This window comes from Gouania willdenowi, chromosome 9 (genome assembly GCF_900634775.1).
Source record: "Gouania willdenowi chromosome 9, fGouWil2.1, whole genome shotgun sequence".
Lineage (NCBI taxonomy): Eukaryota > Metazoa > Chordata > Actinopteri > Blenniiformes > Gobiesocidae > Gouania > Gouania willdenowi.
In genome coordinates, this window is record NC_041052.1 from 11675007 (window position 1) to 11695103 (window position 20097).

Genomic DNA, 20097 nt, shown 5'->3' on the forward strand with positions numbered 1-20097 from the left:
GACCCCTGCTCTAGAGGCTTGTAATAATACATAATCTCATACAAAGCACTTGTCATCTCCGTGTGTTGTTGCAGTGACGCGTCCTGACCGCTGGGGGGAGACATAGCAAATAATAACAAGTCAATGAATTGTCGACGTCACCATAGAAATCAACCCGTGCACATCCTCCACGCGCTGCAGGCTTCGCGTAAACTGATAGAAGGGACGGACTGGTTCCCAGTGTTGGTGTAAGCCATAATTGAGCCAGACTAACGTAGACACACCAGCCACTGTTCGCCTTTAGGTCCCCGGTGTATCAGAGCCCCAGAGACTGTGCTGTTGCTGCGGGGAGCTGACGTCAGCCTGCCCGTTCGTCCAACGGAGCATCACCGTGGTAAGCTAGCAGCGGCTAACACACCGGGACTGTCAGTCTGCCTTGATCTAACGCGTTAGGAACCGTGATCACTGTGGGGTCGCTTTAGCAGGGTAGCTTACAAATACACCGATGTCTTGTTCACTGAGAAGCTAATACGCAGTTAGCTGGTTAACTTGTCTGTTAGTCGCATTTCTCGTGTTAAAATGATTTTTGACACGAGGTTGTGAGTCCCAGGACAAACTGGTGAGAGCAAATAATGTGAGGGATCTGATCTGTGACCAACCAGGCAACTGGTCACTACACATATTAGCACACATCTATCTTACCAATACCATGATTTATTTATTTTTAGAAAATGATCATATAGCTTTAAAGCAAGGTTAAATACTCGAGACGCTACTTTATGTTAAAACAACATTGAAATTCAGTGATTTTCTCTGTTTAGGTACAATATTTATACATTTGGAGTGGGCAGAACAAAACGACACAACATTGCTTTAGTTTAAAGAAAGTAGTTTCACATGTTATAATTGTTTGTTTGCAGTAAGTGCTAGAAGATTCAGAAAAATATTCATGCTAAATAACAAAACTTGACGACAAAATGTTACAGACGAACTGCTCATCTTTTATCTCGGAAGGATAACCCAGGGTAGCCTAATGTTATTGCTAAATTATCCCTTAAAACACTAATAAAATATCATTATGCTCAACTTTAACCTGTGCTGTATAGTTTTGTTATATCTGCTGTTTGAAATTGTCTAAAGAAAAATGGAAATTTGTGAAATGTTCTGTATTGTTTTACATGGATCCTAATTTTACTGTTTGGATATGATAGTTGTTTAAAATTGTTAGTTTATATTTTAATATTAGTAAAATTCTCGAGGAAATTTACTGGAATTTTTTGGCTCTTTTGCAACCGTATTTACAACATGTTGTTCCCAACCTGATGGATTTACTTCAGCAGTAAAATATTTCCCTATCTTTCTTTCATATAACTGACTTTTAAATATATCATATTACTTTTACATGAGGATTCAACCTTGGTTTGACTTGTGTCCAGTGTCTTTTTAAAAAAAAAATTTTTTCTTGATCACCTTTGACCTCTACTCCAGCATCAGGGTCCAACTAAGTGCATAGGTCAACCCAGAACTCAGTAAAGCAAAGACTGTGCAATGTGAGTCCATTGCAACCCCAGGATGAGAAGACAGCACTACAATGTGGTCAATGAAACAGCACAATGCCCACAAGCTATTGCCTTGTCATCTAATAACAGTGTTGGTCGTTGATGATACGACCCTGTGGACTTAGCTAAACTATAATTATAGGCCTAAGTAAAGATGGTGAGCCTTACATCACCTGGTCTGCACTCTGTTCAATAATATATAAAGTGACCCAGGGAAAGAGTCAAGACAGATTAGACTCTGTCTTCAGAAACAATTGACCTTTTTTTTAACGTTTTTTTTTTTTTTTCCCCTTTGGTCCGATATTGCAGTGAGGAAGCGTCTTTACTAAATATATACTATAGGAATTCCTGTTTAAAGGTAAGTTTTTAAATCTTCAGGATCCTATTTTTTCCACTTCGTTCTCCACTGTTCATGTTCTTCAATAATTCTTTGATCATTTGCAATTAAACGACAACCCAAAATCTTGTGTTATAAAATGGTATAATTTTGTTGCCACTATAGTTATAAGATTGTCATTACAGTTGAGAATATGTTATGGATTTTTAAATCTTTAATGATCAGAATGAGAGGTGATTCTCTTTTAGCACAAAATACATTTAGAACAAAAGTTTAACTTATAACCAGTTGAAATCATGTTTGTTGTAGCCTTAGGACTTTTCCATTTTTAGCCAAACAAGTGTTTTAATAATTTCTACTTTTTTGTATTTAAAGAAATCCAATATGCATATTTGTGTCAATGTTCCAGCTCAGCTTGACTTAACTTAAATAATTTATATAGCACATCGCTTTCACACATAGCACATGTAGCCCAAAGTGCTTTACAAGAACATACAGACAGCAGAGAAAAAAAAAAAAAAAAAAAAATACAGAATGAGGAAATAAAATAAATTCAGTGCTTCAGCCAGTAAAGTGTAAAACCATGGATTAAAGAATGGTAATACTGAGTTAAAGATCTAATTAAAAAGAAAGTATGGATTATTGCGTGTTAAAAGCCAGATTAAAAGATTTCTTTAGTTTTCTTTTCAAAAACATCAATGGAACTGGATAATCTGATGTTGAGGAGGATTGAGTACCAGGTGCTGGTGTGGGTCACATGTGTTGCATTTAAAAGTGAATCAGTGGAGGATCTGAGGATTGATAGATTAAGTAGATAAAACAAGAGGAGGTTTGTAATGTATGGAGGAGCAAGGTCATTTAATTTACAGCAATAAAAACAATTAAAATAACTTTAAAATCAATTCTAAAAGACACTGAGAGCCAATGCAGTGTTTTCAAAATGGCTAAAATTCTTACAACAGAGTTCTTGATAAACTGTAGTTTTTTTAATGACTTTTGGGGTAGTCCAGTAAAAAAAACAAGAATGCAGTCAGAGAATGCAGAGAAGAGGGAGAGAAACAGAGATATAGCTGCCTGTTGTTGATTTTATCTATTCATGGAATACAGTTTGTTATGACGCAACTAATTTTTCAACAACTCAGAGACAGACATTAGCGAGACTATTGACTCTCACTGTCTGAGACCAACACAGTGTGTTGATAGCAGAAGACAAATAGCATTTTAGATAAGATAACCTTTAGTGTCCATTTTCACACCGTCTTATTGAAAAGAAGATGCAGTAATGCTGAAGATGTGACCACATCTCTGCAGAAGTACGTGTGGGTAAAATATGATAAAAAAAAAAAAGTGGTAGCATCATCTATAAAGGGTAAATAGATACTTAACCTTTATTTAATAGTTATTTACTGTTAACAATGTAATTCTGCAACCAGGATCCAGCAGATTTTTTTTGGATTACGGTTTTAATTTATCATCTTTCAGTAAACAAAAGAGGTTTACATCAACTTTTTTTGGAACATGGTGCAAAATAATGTGTTTTGTTAGGCACGGATCTTCTAGTCAGGACATTTGAAAGGTTTTAGGCCACATTTGTTAAAACAGTGGAGGATCCCTTTAAGGATGAACTTGTTTCTTTTTGTGGTATTTATTTATTTGATAGTTTGCGGGTAAATAGCTTTTGAGCCATAGGCACCAGGTGAACCTTCATTAACTGGGCAGGTACGTAGGAGGGGTGGGCATCGGGAAGGTAAATGGATTTTTACCTGGAACCTAGAATGACAAGAGGAAACGCCAAGTTTTCTGTGATTTGTAAAGGAATAAACCAAAGAAAATGTAAAGATTTCTCAGACATTGACATTTTTTAAGTCCGCTTTCTCTGTGCCCCGTGGACGTTGATTTGAGTTTTTTTGCTACAACAGGCGGTATGGAAGTTGAATTACTGGTGGGTTTATTTGGCAGGTTGTGATGGTGTGGTCAAACAGACCTTTTTGGTACCAGCCGGAGTCGATAACATATCAGTTACAAACCAAAGTCTGGCATTTAGGTCTGGTGAAAGGTCTTCGAGGTGAGTTCATAATGTCAGGACAGACTTGTGACACTAGTGCTGATAAAGCTGGTGATTATTTGCTTGCAGACTGGAGTCAGAGTAGCACATGTTTTGGTTTACTCAGTGCATGGTGACTCAAGTGTCCATAGCCAATCTCTGTTGTTATCATTCTCTGATTGTGTGTGGCCTTTCTTTTTAGCCCATTATCAGGTATTTATTATAATTGCTTTACATTTTTAAATTCTTAAAGAAGAATTGGTTGGCTATGAAAGGAATGTCACCAAAAAAATGTGTCAAAATCCACACCTTAGTTCATGAAGGTATTTAAATAATTTGAACATTTTATATATAATAATAATTATGTATTACCATTGTTTGATTGCAATGCTACTGAGGAAATCACGTCAGATGTTTACATCAGCCCTGGTAATGCTGACTTGCTGTGGACAATAAGACATTTTTCAATCATTTAAACTTTTCAAAATTTTATTCCAAGCACAATATATGCCCAAATAAAATCATATGATAAGTTGTTCAGGATTATCATAAAAAATAACACCCACTGTTTTTGTGCCAAAGTGCTGTCATTGTATTCAATGAGTCTCTGTTTTAGTTTCATGTTAAGAACACTGCACACCTATCGATTGCTGACTTAAAAGTATTAGATTATTTGTTTTTTGGTTGGATAATTGGAGTTTAAGGAGCAGCTTGTTGCTATTCTAACAACACATTTTTGTACAAGAACCGTGGAGTGTGGAAACTAGATTCTCTGATTAAAATTATTTCAAACTTTTGCTAATGCTAATAGTTATTTTTGCAGTGAATTATAAAATGACTCATCATCCATAATTTAAATATTTTCTATGAAATCTCAAGAAATATATTGTTTGAGACAAATAATCTAACCGATTATTTAACTAGTTTCATAAGCTTATTTTTTTATCTAGACAATAATAGTTTAATATGGTATAAATAAATTATTTATACTTATAGCTAATATATAAAGTCATTATATTTTTAATTAAAATGGATTGGGATTTTTTGAGAAGGAATTAAAGACAAAAGGTAGGTACTTCTTTTTTGTTCTGACTTTGTGACTACAGGTTTCCATTAAAAGGTAAAGAGTCACAGATAAAAACATAACTTAAAGGTGTCATCTCAAATCAATAAACCAGTGGTTGTACTTGCATCGTTACCTATTTTAAAAAAATCCACCATCCTCTCACACCAGTATGCCAGTTTCTTCCACTGCACTTTATCTCCACACTGTCACAAATAGTCTTTGGTCCTGGCTAATGCGTGCATGCATGTGCATGTGGTACCAGATGAGTCTGACCTTACACGCTGACATTTAAAAGAAGTGTGTGCTGTTGCCATTGAACATCAGCCATTTGTCAGTAAATGTTGCTCTTGCTCCTCATTGACCGTGATGCTTGTTGTGTATATAACATCGGTCCTGGGAAGTTACCATTATCATTTCAATAATCTAATGTTGACGATATCTTTTATCTAAATCTCATTTTCCCCGTGACCCTGAAAAAGGAGCAAGTGGGTCAGAAAATGCATGGATCCTCAAATATTTTGGTTTAATAATCAATTTTCTGTGAGGTTTTTTAGGGCATTGTGTTTTTTTTTTTTGAGGTTTTCAAGGGCATCCAGTTTTTATTTAAGTGACCATATTCTTCCTGTACAGAGTTTTACATATATAAATTAAATTAAACCCATCTGTAAAGAGCAGTAGCGGTAGCATTAGGTAGTTATGGGCCTTACACATTGTGGGGACCAGGGTTATGCCTTTCACCAACCATTAATGTTCAGTCCTGGCCTGGGATTCTAACCAGTAAGATGCAGCCGTCCCAACACATGCCTTTAGATGATTGTGCAACAGTTGTAAGTTTGAAACACAGAGCACATTTCCAATTGTTTATCAACCACACACCTTTATTAGCTTGGTATCCACATGACGATAAACAAACTACCTGGAGGTTTGTAGCTGCAGATCGTAGGCGTTGTCTATGGGCGTGTGAAACGATGAGCAAAGGAAGATGGCACAACACTGACGAGAGCAGGACTTTCTGTGTGCTTACTCATGTGCTGTCAGTCACCCACACCTTCTTGTCTTTCATGAAAAGTAACTTTACCTCTGATTGTTCTGCTGCATTGTAACTGTTGGAGAAAAAACTGCCACATTTTTTTCTGCCAGACCGCAGCTTGACTCATCAGTGGCATAGTGGCTCTGTATTTGAAAGATAATCACTGAAACATTCAGACATCCACGATATTTTACAAAACCAGTGTTCATAAGCACACAACAACCAAGCTGTAATTCGGGGGGCCACAAAATACTAATTTAATTTTCTTAACTGTTAAACATTTATACCATATAATATAATATATCAAGGAGCTGAACTTTATGAGATCTATTTATTTAATGCTGTTTTAGTTTTCGTTTCACTGCTTTACCAATGCTTTCCGTGCACCTGATCTGTTGTTTTGAACGTGGTCTGAATGACAGTGTCTTCTTTCTTTCTCAGGTGACAATGTGTAATTGTTACAATCAGTTGTGTGTCTTACCCCACATGGTGGTTATGGCTGTATAGAGTTTAGTAGACTAAATAATTTGAAAGTTTTCAACCAAAATCTAAATTGCTGGGTTTTTTATTGGTATTTTAGAGTCATGGTTTCACTCTGTGGTAAGTGTGGAGAGTAATTTTTAACATGCCTCTCTACCACAGTCTGCTGCACGTCTGAGGACCTGCTCCACACCTATACTCCGAAGTAGCCAGCAGGCTTTGCTAGCTACGCTTCTGAGCCTCAGGACTGACGCACAGAATCAAGGACTCTACACACCAGCTGTCATCTTAGGCTCTGAGGGGAAACGGTGAGCAGCGTTTTTCTCCCTTTTTTCTTCACAGATTGAAAGGCTTTTTTTGTTCAATCCAGGCATGGTTGCCGGAATTGTAGGGGGTTTTAAAATGAATCACTGCTCTGTGACCGAGTAGGAGACAGGGTGTGTGTTTTTTGTGCATGCATTTCATATTTTTAAACATAAATAATTGTATTTATTTCTATGGTTGGTTGTTATGCTATGTTATGAGCTTTTCTCTTTTTAAGTATTGCAATAAAACCATAAAAAACAATAATTTGTCCTTAAAGACTCGCATTACAAGTAGATTTAAAGCAACAATAATCAGATATCATTTTTTTTTTATTTGACAGGGACTGTACACTTATCAGTATGACAGTAAATATACCAGAGTTAGCCTAATGGCTATTTTTCATCTGCTGTACCTATAGACAGCTGATAAAAGTCACCCTTAAAACAAAATCTATCAACTGTAGTATAATAAAAACATGTCACATTTTAAAACAGCATTAAAAACAATCAGAAAACTTTATTATTCACCTTCCTAAAATGTATAAGTCAGTATCATAAATAAAATGCAAGACAACTCATGACTATCAGGGCTGATGATTGCAGATCTGATTACTGAAAAGCCATTTTCTTAACTGGGTTTTAAATGAATTACATGTGGGAGTGTCCCTAATATTTACAGGTAATCAGGACGATTGGCCAAATGCACTCTTTCTTATTGGGATTGTGCAGTCTCCTCAACTGCACCCATTTGAACAAAAGCAAAAACAAGAGTTTAGAATGTACAAATTTAAAAGCAAGATAGTATTTAATATTTCAATGGTCTTGTAAAGGGATACATATGTTAGCCTCACAGGGGTTTCACACTGTTTTGTGTAATTTTGTGTAACACTTGAGGTGTTGTTTATTTGTACACTAATTTAAAGTTAAGTCTTATTTTTTGTTGTGTCTGCTACATTCTGCTGCCATAGATCAGCCCTCTACAGTCCCTAAAGAAGCCATGCTCATCTGGTTGCCTCATGGCTGTGCTGCTACAAACACGCGCTACATGCACTTCCACCCAATGTGCTTCCTGGTCCTGGCTCTACTGCTCTCCTCCATGGGATCAGTTACTGGTCAGGGGGAGAATCAGACCCAGTCGCCCACGCAGGTCCTCCAGGACTTACTGGCCCGCTTCGGGGACAACAGCACCATTACGGTGCCTCAGCTGCGTTCGCTCCTAGCAGTGCTCAGCAAAAGTCAGAATGACAAGGACAGCGACAGTAGCAGTGAGGCTGAGATGCCTGCAACGGCCACACCTCTCAATTCCAACATCTCCAAGGTACGAGAACCTTTCTGGTCTTCTGTATTTTTCTCCTTTTTAATGATGTGCTTTCATATAACCACAGATATGTTAATAAATGTAAAAAAAAAAACTATAGGTTCAGTCACTCTGATCTTCTCTAGGCTTTTTGTGTTGACGTGGCAGAGCAGTCTCCCAGAGTGTACACAAACACACTGCTGACCACAGGAATCCTTTACTCTTTGTGTGTTTGTTGCAGTGTTTGGCTTTAAACTGCTATAATATTGTACCTTTTATTTCTAAATAAATAGAGGTGGCTTAAATAAGGGTAATGTTGAATATTTTTTTATAAACATTTAAAACCAACTTTTAATTTTGTGGAGTCCCTTTGACACAGTTTTGTGTTTGCTGCCACTCATAGGAAAAAAAAAGCCAAAAGTAGTACATATTGTGGCAACTACTCAAATCAGAATCTTGGCAAACTGAATCTGTACCGTTCTCAGGACATTTGTCCATTTAAGAGTTTAAGAAGGAATTGGCAGGGTGTATTTGTATTGAGTATTATATATGAAGTTACAAAGTGATAACTACAAAGGCCTGAACTTTTTTGACATGAACAATTGTGCATGTGATCAGAGGCTGAAAGAATGTTCCTGAGATTAGAGGCAGTCTCTTAAAGCCCTCATGGTCTTTGGCAACTTGCCACACCAAATGTGGCAAAAGCAAACTGGTCACTGTGGCCGGAGCACGGATTCTCAGCTGGAACGGCCTCAACACTGCCAAGTTCCAGTTAGGTAAACAAGGGAAGTGTTTTCCTTTCTGAGAAAAACAATATGCAACCTTGAACCCAAAGCATTCTGGGAAGATATGAAATAACCTTGTTATATATATTGCCTAAATTAACTGTTTATCCCTATCAATGTGTAGAGTTGCTAACACTGTAGACCAATGCAACACTATGAAGCAGGTGAAAAACTCCAGCTTTCTTCTGATGGTGCCTGATAGCTGAAATATTTAGCATATTTCCCATACTTAACGTCATAGACTTGACTTGCTGATCAAGCTTTGAATAGATTTATTCTGACTCTGTGTTGCAAGGCTGGGAAGACCCAGTTTGTCTTAAGCTTAGGGGCTCTGCAGGAAGGGAAGACGTAAAGTCACTGAGATGAATAAAGGAAATTTACCCGCTGATGTGCAGTAAAGACATTTCAGTTTGTTGCTTTGTTTTTTTTTAATTGTTATTGTTACAGAAATAAACGTTCATATTAATCATCCTTTCACTGACGTGAAACTTAATGTGCTTTTCTCATGCATAGCGTACAATGTTTACAAACCTATAGTGTGTCACTCAACACACTGTCACATGCTGTGACAGTTCAGATAGGCGGTATGTGGTGTTGAATGTCTGTTTGTATTCCTAATACAGTTTATTGTATCTCAAGAACAATTATTGATGACATTACAGTTATAAAGAAAAAAAAATCTTACATATGCTCTTTAATAGTCTTTTTTTTTTTTCTTCTTCTGCTAAAACCAAATATATTTAGGTATGAACGAAAGTAGTGTTGATGATGATTGACTAAAATGTCAAGAGTTGGACAAGAACCAAAGTATTTCAATTTGGCATATTTTGTAAAAATGTAAGAATGGCTGCTTTCTATGAGTTGAAAGTAGCTATTAAAATCCAAATTTGCTATTGGCTGATAATTTATTTTGTTTTTTTGGTGGATTCTTATGTCATGAACCACCACTGTTGGCCCCGCCCCTCATTTAAAAACTAACACCTGTGGACTCTGCAACCTGTGGCGAGTTGGTTGGATTGAGAGAATTGTGAATAGAGGGGTATAGTGAGTAATAAGTAGGTAGTTAGCATAGCATTTTTTTGTTTTTTGGAAACGTTATACTATAGACTGCGCGTGTCTTAACTGCTCCACTATCGAGGCATTTTTTAAATTTCAGCTAAAACCTCAGGGTTAAGTTACTCTATAAACTGTAAACATTCAAACTTCTCTTTGATTAATAATTTCAATGCCACAAAGCCTTGAGTATTTATTAGATAACGGGAAGTAATTTGTGCAAAGTACACAACTAATCCAAACGTTTTATCGTAGTTATTTTTTTAATTTTACTTAACTGCTATTAGGGCTTATCATCACAAAATGAGCCTGGAACTATAGCCTGACTACATCTACCTCTGAACATGAGAATGTCTTTGATTTTTGAGTGATGGTACTGATGATATTTCTGTGTTCCTAGTGCTTGCCTGCAGACACACTGGCTATTTACAGCATCAGCGAGCAGACGCGGCTGGACAGCGAAGGTCTACAGCAGCTGTGCCCCACCATGCTGCAGCAGCTGGATGCAGGCAGCTGCAGGGCACAGAGAGGCGACGAGGAGAGGAAAGACGCTTCCCCCAGGCCTTCAGATGCTGAAGGTGAGGATGCCAGAGAACATGTATTTATCTACAGTTTCATTACTTTGGCTCTCACAGAAGTTTGATCTTTATATAGTTCCTAACAATTTTGAGGTTTGTGTGGCTCTCACTGTTTTTGCAAATAGTTATTTTTCTCCACACTCCCTCTCACTCTCTTATATAGAAAGTTTTTAATGTGGCATTCAACACACATTTGTAGTCTGCTTTGATTGTAGTGTCACAGTGTCCTCAGATGAGATAAAAGTTATAAGAAGCCAGCTCAAACAAGCTAAAAGAAGTCGCCAAATCTAGTGTAGACGATACAATAAATTAAGTTTAAAAGCAGAAGTTGTATCTTTTTCTGAACTGTTCACTGATAATAACTGCATACGATTTACTGACTGTATCAGTATCAGATGGGTCTCAGAGTAAAGAATGAAGCATTAGGGCGACCGTGGCTCAGGTGGTAGAGGGTCGTCTTCTGATCGAGAGGTTGGGGGTTCGATCCCAGTACCTGACTATGTGTTGAAGTGTCCTTGGGCAAGACACTGAACCCTAAGTTGCTCCCAGTGGTCGACTAGCGCCTTGCATGGCAGTCCTGTCCCACTGGTGTGTGAATGTGAGAGTGATTGGGTGAATGAGCTGATATGTAAAGCGCTTTGAGACTGCTTCAGTGTGGTGATAAAGCGCTATATAAATCAAGTCCATTTACCATACTTTTGGTTGTTGTTAAAGCGAAATAATTACAGGTATATTCTGAAAGTGGACCCTTACATTTATTTTTCTTGATCATTTGGTTAATCTGGATATATTTGGTTCTGTAATAATAATTAATGTATTGAAGGTGTTTGCATATCATTTATACTGACCTAATGTAGCATAGGATAGCTATACTGCTGAGTTTGTTGTCTTGGTTGATAAATGTGTATACATTCAGATTCTTAACCATGCAACTTCTTTAGATTTTTCAGGTTTTCAAGCTTCATGCCGCTAAAAACCTGAGCTCCGTCACATTAGACGCATTAGAGGATTAATGAAACTGTTAACATTAAATCATTCACACTCGCACTGAATCATTCTGATCAGTCATTTATAGTCCGGAAATTATGGTAATTGATCTCATGAGGCAAATTCACCTGCTCAGCATCACAATATTTAACTTATGTTTTGTAAGGAGGAAAAAAAATGACATCTGCTTTTTTGCAGGAGCACCACATTAGCTGTTTTTAAAACAATGCTTATGTAGCATAGACTTGCCCACCAAAACAAATTTGTGACAGCACTAGGGATGTAACGATTCACTCAACTCCCTATACGATTCACGATACTGGGTTCTCGATACGATTCTCTCACGATTTAGTTTACAAAATGGGACTGTAGACAAATAATGATTGAAAAATATTCCTTTATTTTTTGGGGGGAAAAAAATAGAAAATTCTGTACTATTTTCCTTTTATTTTTCATTGTCAAAAGAATCCCTTGATTAACTATTCAGAACAATGCAATTTAACTAAAAATAAATCTTGAATGAAATAAATAAAGGAATAATACAAATGAAGAAGAAGCCTATTAATTTAAAATCTGGTTCTATAGTAAACAATGCAAAACTGCATAATAGTTATTTTTCTTTTTAAAAGTGCAACTTTTACAGATATTCACATAATATTACAGATATTCTTTCGGTGCCAAAGGGGTAAGGAATCATTTATGAATATGTTTAAGAGTATAAGGCCACCAGAAAGAAAGTAGTAGCAGATTCCGCCCTCCGCCAACATTTCTGGATAGCGCCCTCTGCTGTTCAAAAAAAGTACTGCGATTCCATTTTCAGAAAATTGATATCAACCGTGATACCTATGAATCGATTTTTAACTGCCTCGCGATTAATCGTTACATCCCTAGACAGCGCCCTAACTGAATTCAAGCCCATATCAATGCAGTTATATTTGCTTCTTTTTCCAAAGGTGTTGCATTAGTTACTGCAGTATAAGTGAAACTAAACACTTTTTGTTTGTGCCTGAACACTGATAGATTGCTTTACTGTCACTCTCACCTCCAGTGTGGGGTTTTTCCCTCTTGAGCGTGTCTCTGATCAATGCCTGCTCCCTGACTGGAATCTTCATCGTGCCTCTGATGAAGTCGCGCTACATGAAATACGTGCTCACCTTTTTCGTCGCTCTTGCCATTGGCACACTGTTCTCCACCTCCGTCCTGCAGCTCCTGCCAGAGGTTTGCCATCCTGCCACATGTTCATCTCAACTTCTGTCGCACAAACCTCTCAAAACACAAATACTGAAGCTGAAACTCTCTGTAGTCGACTGTAGAGTCACATGGTTGTCTGAATGTTTACACACCATGGCTGAGCACTCCTTTGGTTTTTAGGGACTGTTTTTCCTCTTCTCCTCCTCTTTTGGATGCTGGGTTCTTCTCACACTTCAATTAATACAATGCGGTTGTGATTGATACTGTTCTGATCTCCACACGTCTTCAATCATCTTCCAATGATCCATTAAGATCAAGGCCAGCAGCAGGTTTCATTTTAGAGTTCATTTTGTCAAACAAATTTGTTTAAGAAACTAGTAGATCTCAATGAATTTCCATCAGACTCGATCTAATGCCATGTGAATATCATTCATTAACTAATGAAAAACTAATAATAGATATACCTACTCAGAATATGTTCTTTAACAGTCAAACAGATGTGAATGTGGCATTTCTCATTCATCTGACATTATATTAAAAAAAAAGTTTTCTGCGTTTTGCTCTGTTATACTTTTATATACAATAATTTTTATGCATTTATGTCCTAAGACAAGGAGCACACAAAAGGTGCCTTTAATGCAGAGGTTTCCAACCATTTTTTAGTTTGTGACCCCTTTTGATATTACAAATGTCTGGCGACTCCAGAGACTTTTTTTTCCTAGAATTAGTTTTTGATCATGTATATTAAAGTGTGTTTAAAATACAGAGTAGCCAGGATTAGTGACAAGACATGCCACCTCAGATATTTTTATACTGCATTTTATTTGAGAAAGTTCAAGTATAGAAAACAGCTATTTGATAATTGATGTGTTATTTATTTTAACCAATTACTAGACATTTCAGGTGACCCCATTTTAATTCCTGGTGACCCCAAATAGGTCCTGACACACAGGTTGAAAAACCTGCCTTAATAAGTTCTTTGTCCTAAATGGGTTGTTGGTTAGCAGCGCTCACTTTGCACCTGTTCAGGTATTTATAGTTAATTCACATTCATTTGTCTGCTTTGTAGCTATTCTGAGACATCCAGATGCATTTGGGTTGACTCGAACAAAGTGATTTGGGAGTGTGTGCACACTTCAGTTTTTCCTCGGCTGAGGTTTCAATTAATAAACTTAATCTTCTTTATTCAAAGGGTTTCTGATCACAGTGTCTAATGATGACCATTTTGAAACCAATAACAGGGGGTGCTGCTTGTCTGGAAACTGTTCCTACTGCATTATCAGCCTGCTGTCTTTCCCACCTTTGCTCAAATTGAGTCTTTTTCAGCTCCTTTGACTTTTAAGGGTGTTAAATGGAATCCCCCCCACCCCCCCACCCCAATACCCCGGTGAATAATCAAAAACCAATATCTGGACTAACAACGATTTTTCTTCTCCTCCCCCTCACCTGTTTCTTTTTCTGTCATATCTATGGATCAGTGTGGGGTTATGGGATCCTGTGTGTGACACTGATCTCTCTGTGCTCGCTGGTGGGGGCCAGCGTTGTGCCCTTCATGAAGAAAACCTTTTACAAGCGCCTGCTGCTCTACTTCATAGCCCTGGCCATTGGCACGCTGTACTCCAACGCCCTGTTTCAGCTCATCCCAGAGGTAGTGACCATGTGACTTACGTAGGCACAGCTAGTTCTTCCAGCATTAGAAAGTTCATTAGGATATAATGTATATGATAAAGAAACAACAGAGGTTTCCTGTCACATATTTGATTATTCTAAAAACCTATCGTTACTTGTATTGATTATATTAGCCAACAGTGTCTTTTTCTGGATTCTTAGGCTTTTGGTTTTGACCCCATGGTGGATTTTTACGTGTCCAAATCTGCAGTGGTGTTCGGTGGCTTTTATCTATTCTTCTTTGCTGAAAAAGTTCTCAAAGTTCTTCTCAAGCAAAAACGTGGGGTGAGTTAATTATGTCTTATGTGATCACTACCTTGCAGTATTTAAGCATATGTATATACATTTCAGCCTGCCTATCATAATGATCATCATAAATATCTTATGTTCTTCCTGAAAGTTTATGAAGGTCTTTCTTCCCTCGTTGTTTTATGCATCAATAAATTGTCTTGAAGCATTTAGTCTTTCATTCATTCATCAGTGGCTGGTCTGACTGGGTAAACAGGGTTTTAGCTCCTCATTTACCAAAGACGACATGTACACTGTGAAAGCCACTTTACTGGTTGCCTATGTCAAACATTCTCAATGAAATTGTTTGCTGTAATTATTAAGCCCAGGGGCACGAGGACTCCATGTGACAATACAGTAGTGAAGTGAAAAATGGGACACGTATTGTTTCATGTGCGTCACTGTAAATCCCAGGCATTTCCTGCTGAACAAATTCAACCTAACGAGGGACTTCTAAGTGTAACTTTTTGTCCAGTAAAAAAAGAAAAAAAGTATATGAAACAACTGATTTGAAATTGTCACATTTGGCCTGTTTGCTTTCATTTTTCCTGAGCTTAAATCAAAGGAATAAAGCTTATTTGTACACAAAAGGCCTATTTCTCATAAATATTGTCCACAAATTTGTGTGAAACCATTAGACAATAAAAGCAAAAGACTCCTTTTTTGTAAGCATGAGAATCAAATATCATTTCATTCATCACATCTTAAAATATTTAACAAATTAAGTCTGTAAACCAAAAACATGCTATCTGAGTAAAATGTTTAGATCATTTGTTTTTTAAGTTTCCATAATTGGCTTGGTCTTTTTTCCCCCCTTCTGTCTTTCAGAACCATGACCATAGTCACTATCCACCCCCAGATCATTACTCGACTCCAGAGGTGGAGGAAGGGGAGAAGGAAAAGCTGCAGCAGAACGGAGAGGGACGGAACCTTGCACTGGGGAAGGTCGACGCAGGCGAGGGTGAGCTGATGCTTAGCCCGGCCCAGACCCCACAGGTAGGACCCACCTTTTTGTTTTAAAACTCAGTTATTCCCATTTAAAATAAAAAAAAAAGGATGTCACGCAGTTTTTGTCATTTTCCAAAAAATATTTATGTATATGCTGTATACTTTTTTAAATTCATCTATTTTTTTTTTTTTTTTTACTTATACATGATCATTGTGCATTCACATGGCCATCTTTGCACTTTATCATTCATTTGCACCTTGTCATCCAGTTTGCCTTGCTTGCTCTATGTTTTTAGTGTGTATTATTGTATATTATTTTCTGATTCTAAACTTTACTTTTAGAATATTTAATGATGATGGTGTAAGCACTAATTTTTTTTCTTCATAATGTTGGACCCGAGGATCATTTTGGAGATTATTTGCTCTCTCTTCTCCCTCCAGGATTCCCAGGGTCCAGACAGGAGTGGCGGCGGCTGCTATTGGCTGAAGGGAGCGACCTACTCCGACATTGGCACTCTGGCTTGGATGATCACGTTGAGCGACGGCCTGCACAACTTCATTGACGGCCTGGCAATCGGCGCCTCCTTCACTGCCTCCGTCTTTCAGGGCATCAGTACGTCTGTGGCCATCCTGTGTGAGGAGTTCCCCCATGAGCTGGGTGAGTTAGGATGAAGGAAATGTACACAATCTACTACAGTATGTCTAATCTGACAGACAGAAAAGTTAGTACCTGCCTGATTACAGTGGTTTGAAAAATGAATTATATCCATCCCCATAAACAATGATTTATTTATTTGATTCTTGGTTTTCCTCTGTTTTTGTGCTTCAGGAGACTTTGTGATCCTCTTAAATGCTGGGATGAGCATTCAGCAGGCTCTGTTCTTCAACTTTATATCAGCTTGCTGCTGCTACCTGGGCATGGGCTTTGGAATCCTGGCTGGCAACAGCTTTTCTCCAAACTGGATCTTTGCCCTGGCAGGGGGGATGTTTCTCTACATTGCTCTGGCAGACATGGTGAGTACTGAGCAACATGTGACAGAAAGCAAAACTACTGAATGTGAGACTTCTTTTCAATAGCTAAAGACATGTTTCTTTTAGCATCTGACATTGTAAATCACTGAACTGGACAACAATGCATTTACACCAGTTTTCCTAAACATATTTCCCTAAAATTGTAATCTATAGTTATTAACAATAGGATATTAGTAAGATATTTTATTTACAAATGACTACCTCAGGAAAGAAAAGAGCAAGGTGCTTTTTTTTCTTCTTTTTTTTTTTTTATCTAACTGGTAGAAAAGACTTGTGCACATTTAATACTATCTGGAATAATGTGTACTGGAGTACACACCATAGTAAGAAAGCTAATGAATTAATAACACCATCTAGTGGTACAAACTTGTTTTACAAGAATAGTTCTTAGTTTAGTTTAGTTTAATAATAATGTGCATTCAGGTAAATATTAAAATTGTGCACATTTTCTACTCACATTTTTCTTTTTTTGTCCCAGTTTCCAGAGATGAATGAAGTGAGTCGTGAAGAAGAGAGCGCAGGTGGCAGCAGTTTCCTCCTCACCTTTGCAATTCAGAACGCTGGCCTCCTAACAGGCTTCTCCATCATGCTCCTCCTCACCACTTACTCTGGTCAGATACAGCTGGTCTAGCATCGGATTACTCCCACAGCTCACTACTGGAACTTCATCTGGTTCTGTCCTGAAGTTTGTCCTGGACCATGGACTTTTAACGAGTGTTTGGATGTGCGGCTGGTACGCACACTTTCAACACATTTACATTAGAGAATAGAGATCAGGTGCATTATTAGTTTAGGCTGAGCAGAAAGCAGCTTTTTCCTTCTTAATCTTCTCCCAAACAATGCTGAAGAAACTGAAGTTGAACTGAACAAGCAAGACACATTTACTGAACATGCACTGTTTTTCAATTCTGACCCGGACACTCCAGCTTTCACCTAAGCTATTTTGAGTCAAACCAGCAGAGGCCTATCATCCAAACATCTTAGATTTTTTTTTCCCCAAGTATGTTCATCTTTCCGTTAACATTAAGCACTATTTGAAAATTTGAAATCCTCTTAATGAAATGTGTGGCAGATCATTAATTTTAAATGATCAATCATCTCTTCTGCTTTCTGTCATCCTTCCCTATCCGTGGCGTCTCCTGCAGAAAATTAATTTCACTACTTCTAAGTAAAAAAAGCACAAGTAGGTAACAGGATGTCTTTTTCCTTTTTGAATTTCTTCTGACCAAAAAAACAACTTGTGTGTATATGAACTGGAAAATGAGCAGCAAAAAATTGACTTGTGTTATTTTTATTTATTGATATTTAGGGTTAGGGCTACACTGCGTAATTTAGAAGCAGCCCTATGTTTTTGTCCTAGTCTACATTCTTAGTATGCACACAGTTTTTACAAGTCTCCTGGGTCCAATAATGATTTTAGTCTCACTGACAAACAGAATCAGGATTGCAGCAGTTTTCTGTATTTTACCATGTGTGCCCTTCACGACGATGGCATTGACTTTTTATTGTCTTTGTTTTTTTCTGTTTTTCTATGACTTTGCAGATTTGTGGTCTTTTCTCATTCAATGAAATGCTTTTTCCCAAAGTTCTTTGTTCATTTTACCTTTTGGTTGTAGTAATATTTGAACACTGTAAACTGAGTTATTTTAGGTCTGAACATTTTTGATCCACTCAAAGAAAAAAAAAGGACTATGTACTGTAACATTTGTTTTTGGTTGTAAGTATGTGGACACTATTGCAGTGCTCAGTCTGAGCTTCTTTTTTTTTTTAACCTGTCCCTTACATTATAGAGGACAGTATTGGTTTCTGTCGGAACATTACAGCACTTTGAAATATCAAAGGACGTGATAAAGTCATAGCTTAGCTTCTACCTTATATTACTTTGGTTTAAAAATTTGGCCTAATAGCAAAAAAGTCCACTGTTGAGTTGCACTAGTGGACCAGTCCCTTTGATATGTGGAGTGTTTTTTCTACTCTTAAGGGCCCAAATGAAGAGTGTTAAAGTGTGCACGCCAATAGAGATTAGCAGAGTAGAGGGACCAACATTTGCAAAAGAGTTAAATAATTTAGAGTTAAAGTAGGTTTGCTGTTTCGTATATGTGCTACTTTTAGTTTTTAAACCTCTATAGGCAAAATCATTTTAAAAAGTTTTTGAAGACCTGAGAGAAAATTGAAAGAAGATAACTGTTAAGAATTATTAGTTTCTATTACAATAATTAAATAATTCCTAACACTTTATCAAAGTAATGATCAAATGCAGTTGGATAAGTCGTCTGATGTTTGTCCACAAAACTTTGGCTTTCAGGTGAAGTTGAATTCTAGGAGACTTTAATGAATGATGTGAAGTTTTTATTTCTACTCATGTTCAAAGGCCAGTTATTGATGCGTCTGATGTTTTTGTTCTAAACTGTAAATGCAGTTTTGTTAAATGAACTTTTGACACGCATCCATACGAAGGATCAGCTCCTTTACTGCTCTATACACTAAAAAAGTGTTTGGATTTTTTCATTTCACATTTGTTCATCTTCCAGGATTGATTTTACATGTGTAAACTGTCAAGAATGATACAGACTCTGTTTTCAATCCATCATAAACATGGAACTTGCCAATTGAGAAGCTTGCCACGAGAAAAAAGCTTTTCAAACTGTACGAAGACTGCAAGCCATTCAGAGACGTACCATTTGGTACAGTGTTACTGCTGCTCGAAGTCTGTGACATATGGATTATTTATTGCTGTTCAAACCATAGAATATTGAATTTTTCTTTCATATCAAAGACAAATTCTTACGTTTTGCCTTGCACAACAAGGCAAGTCATGATTGGTCATTGTTGTTGTTTATCTCTCTTGTTTTATAAATAAATGGATCGGCTGACGGATGTTTAACTCAATACCAATATAGTGTTGTTTTTTTTCCCCTCATACACATTGATTTCATTTATACACACTGATCAACAACATCTCCTCAGTAACTATGGTTGTTTTGGTCCTTTCTGTCCCTAAAATCCAGTTTTGCGTATTTAGTGCGAAAATGTTTTGTACCTTTCAGTGTACTTTTCTCCCAACCAATGGTTTGGACATCCTGTGCTCTACAAAACAAAGGTTTCAAGGCTAATCAAGTATGCACAGTAATTTAAGTAATCACTAACAAAATATAATAAACCAAAACCTCCCACATACATCAGCTTTGAATTACATATTCAGATATCCAACATGGATTATCTCCTATAATGTATGATATTCCTGCAATCAGCTCATACAGTACCATGGACTATTATCTCAATGTAACCACTTCACCTTCTGATTCAAATCTAGATGTAGGAGTCACGTTTAATAGGTACATACCAATAGTGTTGTAATTTATGTAACCTTTAAGATATGTTCATAATCTGTTAACTTTTTTTTAATAAATCTACCCAAAATTGAAGTCAGATTTTTCTGTAGCAGGGCAAAATTAAAGTAGTTATTTCAT

General features: G+C 37.1%; 1 protein-coding gene across 2 annotated transcripts; it reads left to right on the top strand.

The window, feature by feature from the left end:
* Nucleotides 1-149: 149 nt before the first annotated feature.
* Nucleotides 150-19522, top strand: slc39a14 (solute carrier family 39 member 14). Of its 2 annotated transcripts, none has more exons than XM_028457803.1 (10): nt 150-373; nt 6658-6803; nt 7769-8118; nt 10336-10513; nt 12549-12718; nt 14522-14644; nt 15476-15643; nt 16037-16253; nt 16425-16609; nt 17106-19522. In XM_028457803.1, the coding sequence occupies exons 3-10, from the start codon at nt 7798-7800 to the stop codon at nt 17256-17258; spliced, it is 1515 nt and encodes a 504-aa protein (XP_028313604.1). In that variant the 5' UTR covers nt 150-373; nt 6658-6803; nt 7769-7797; the 3' UTR covers nt 17259-19522. The 2 variants fall into 2 exon arrangements, with proteins under 2 accessions (XP_028313604.1, XP_028313603.1); XM_028457802.1 differs by lacking the exon at nt 12549-12718 and adding an exon at nt 14170-14339.
* The last annotated feature ends 575 nt before the right edge of the window (nt 19523-20097 follow it).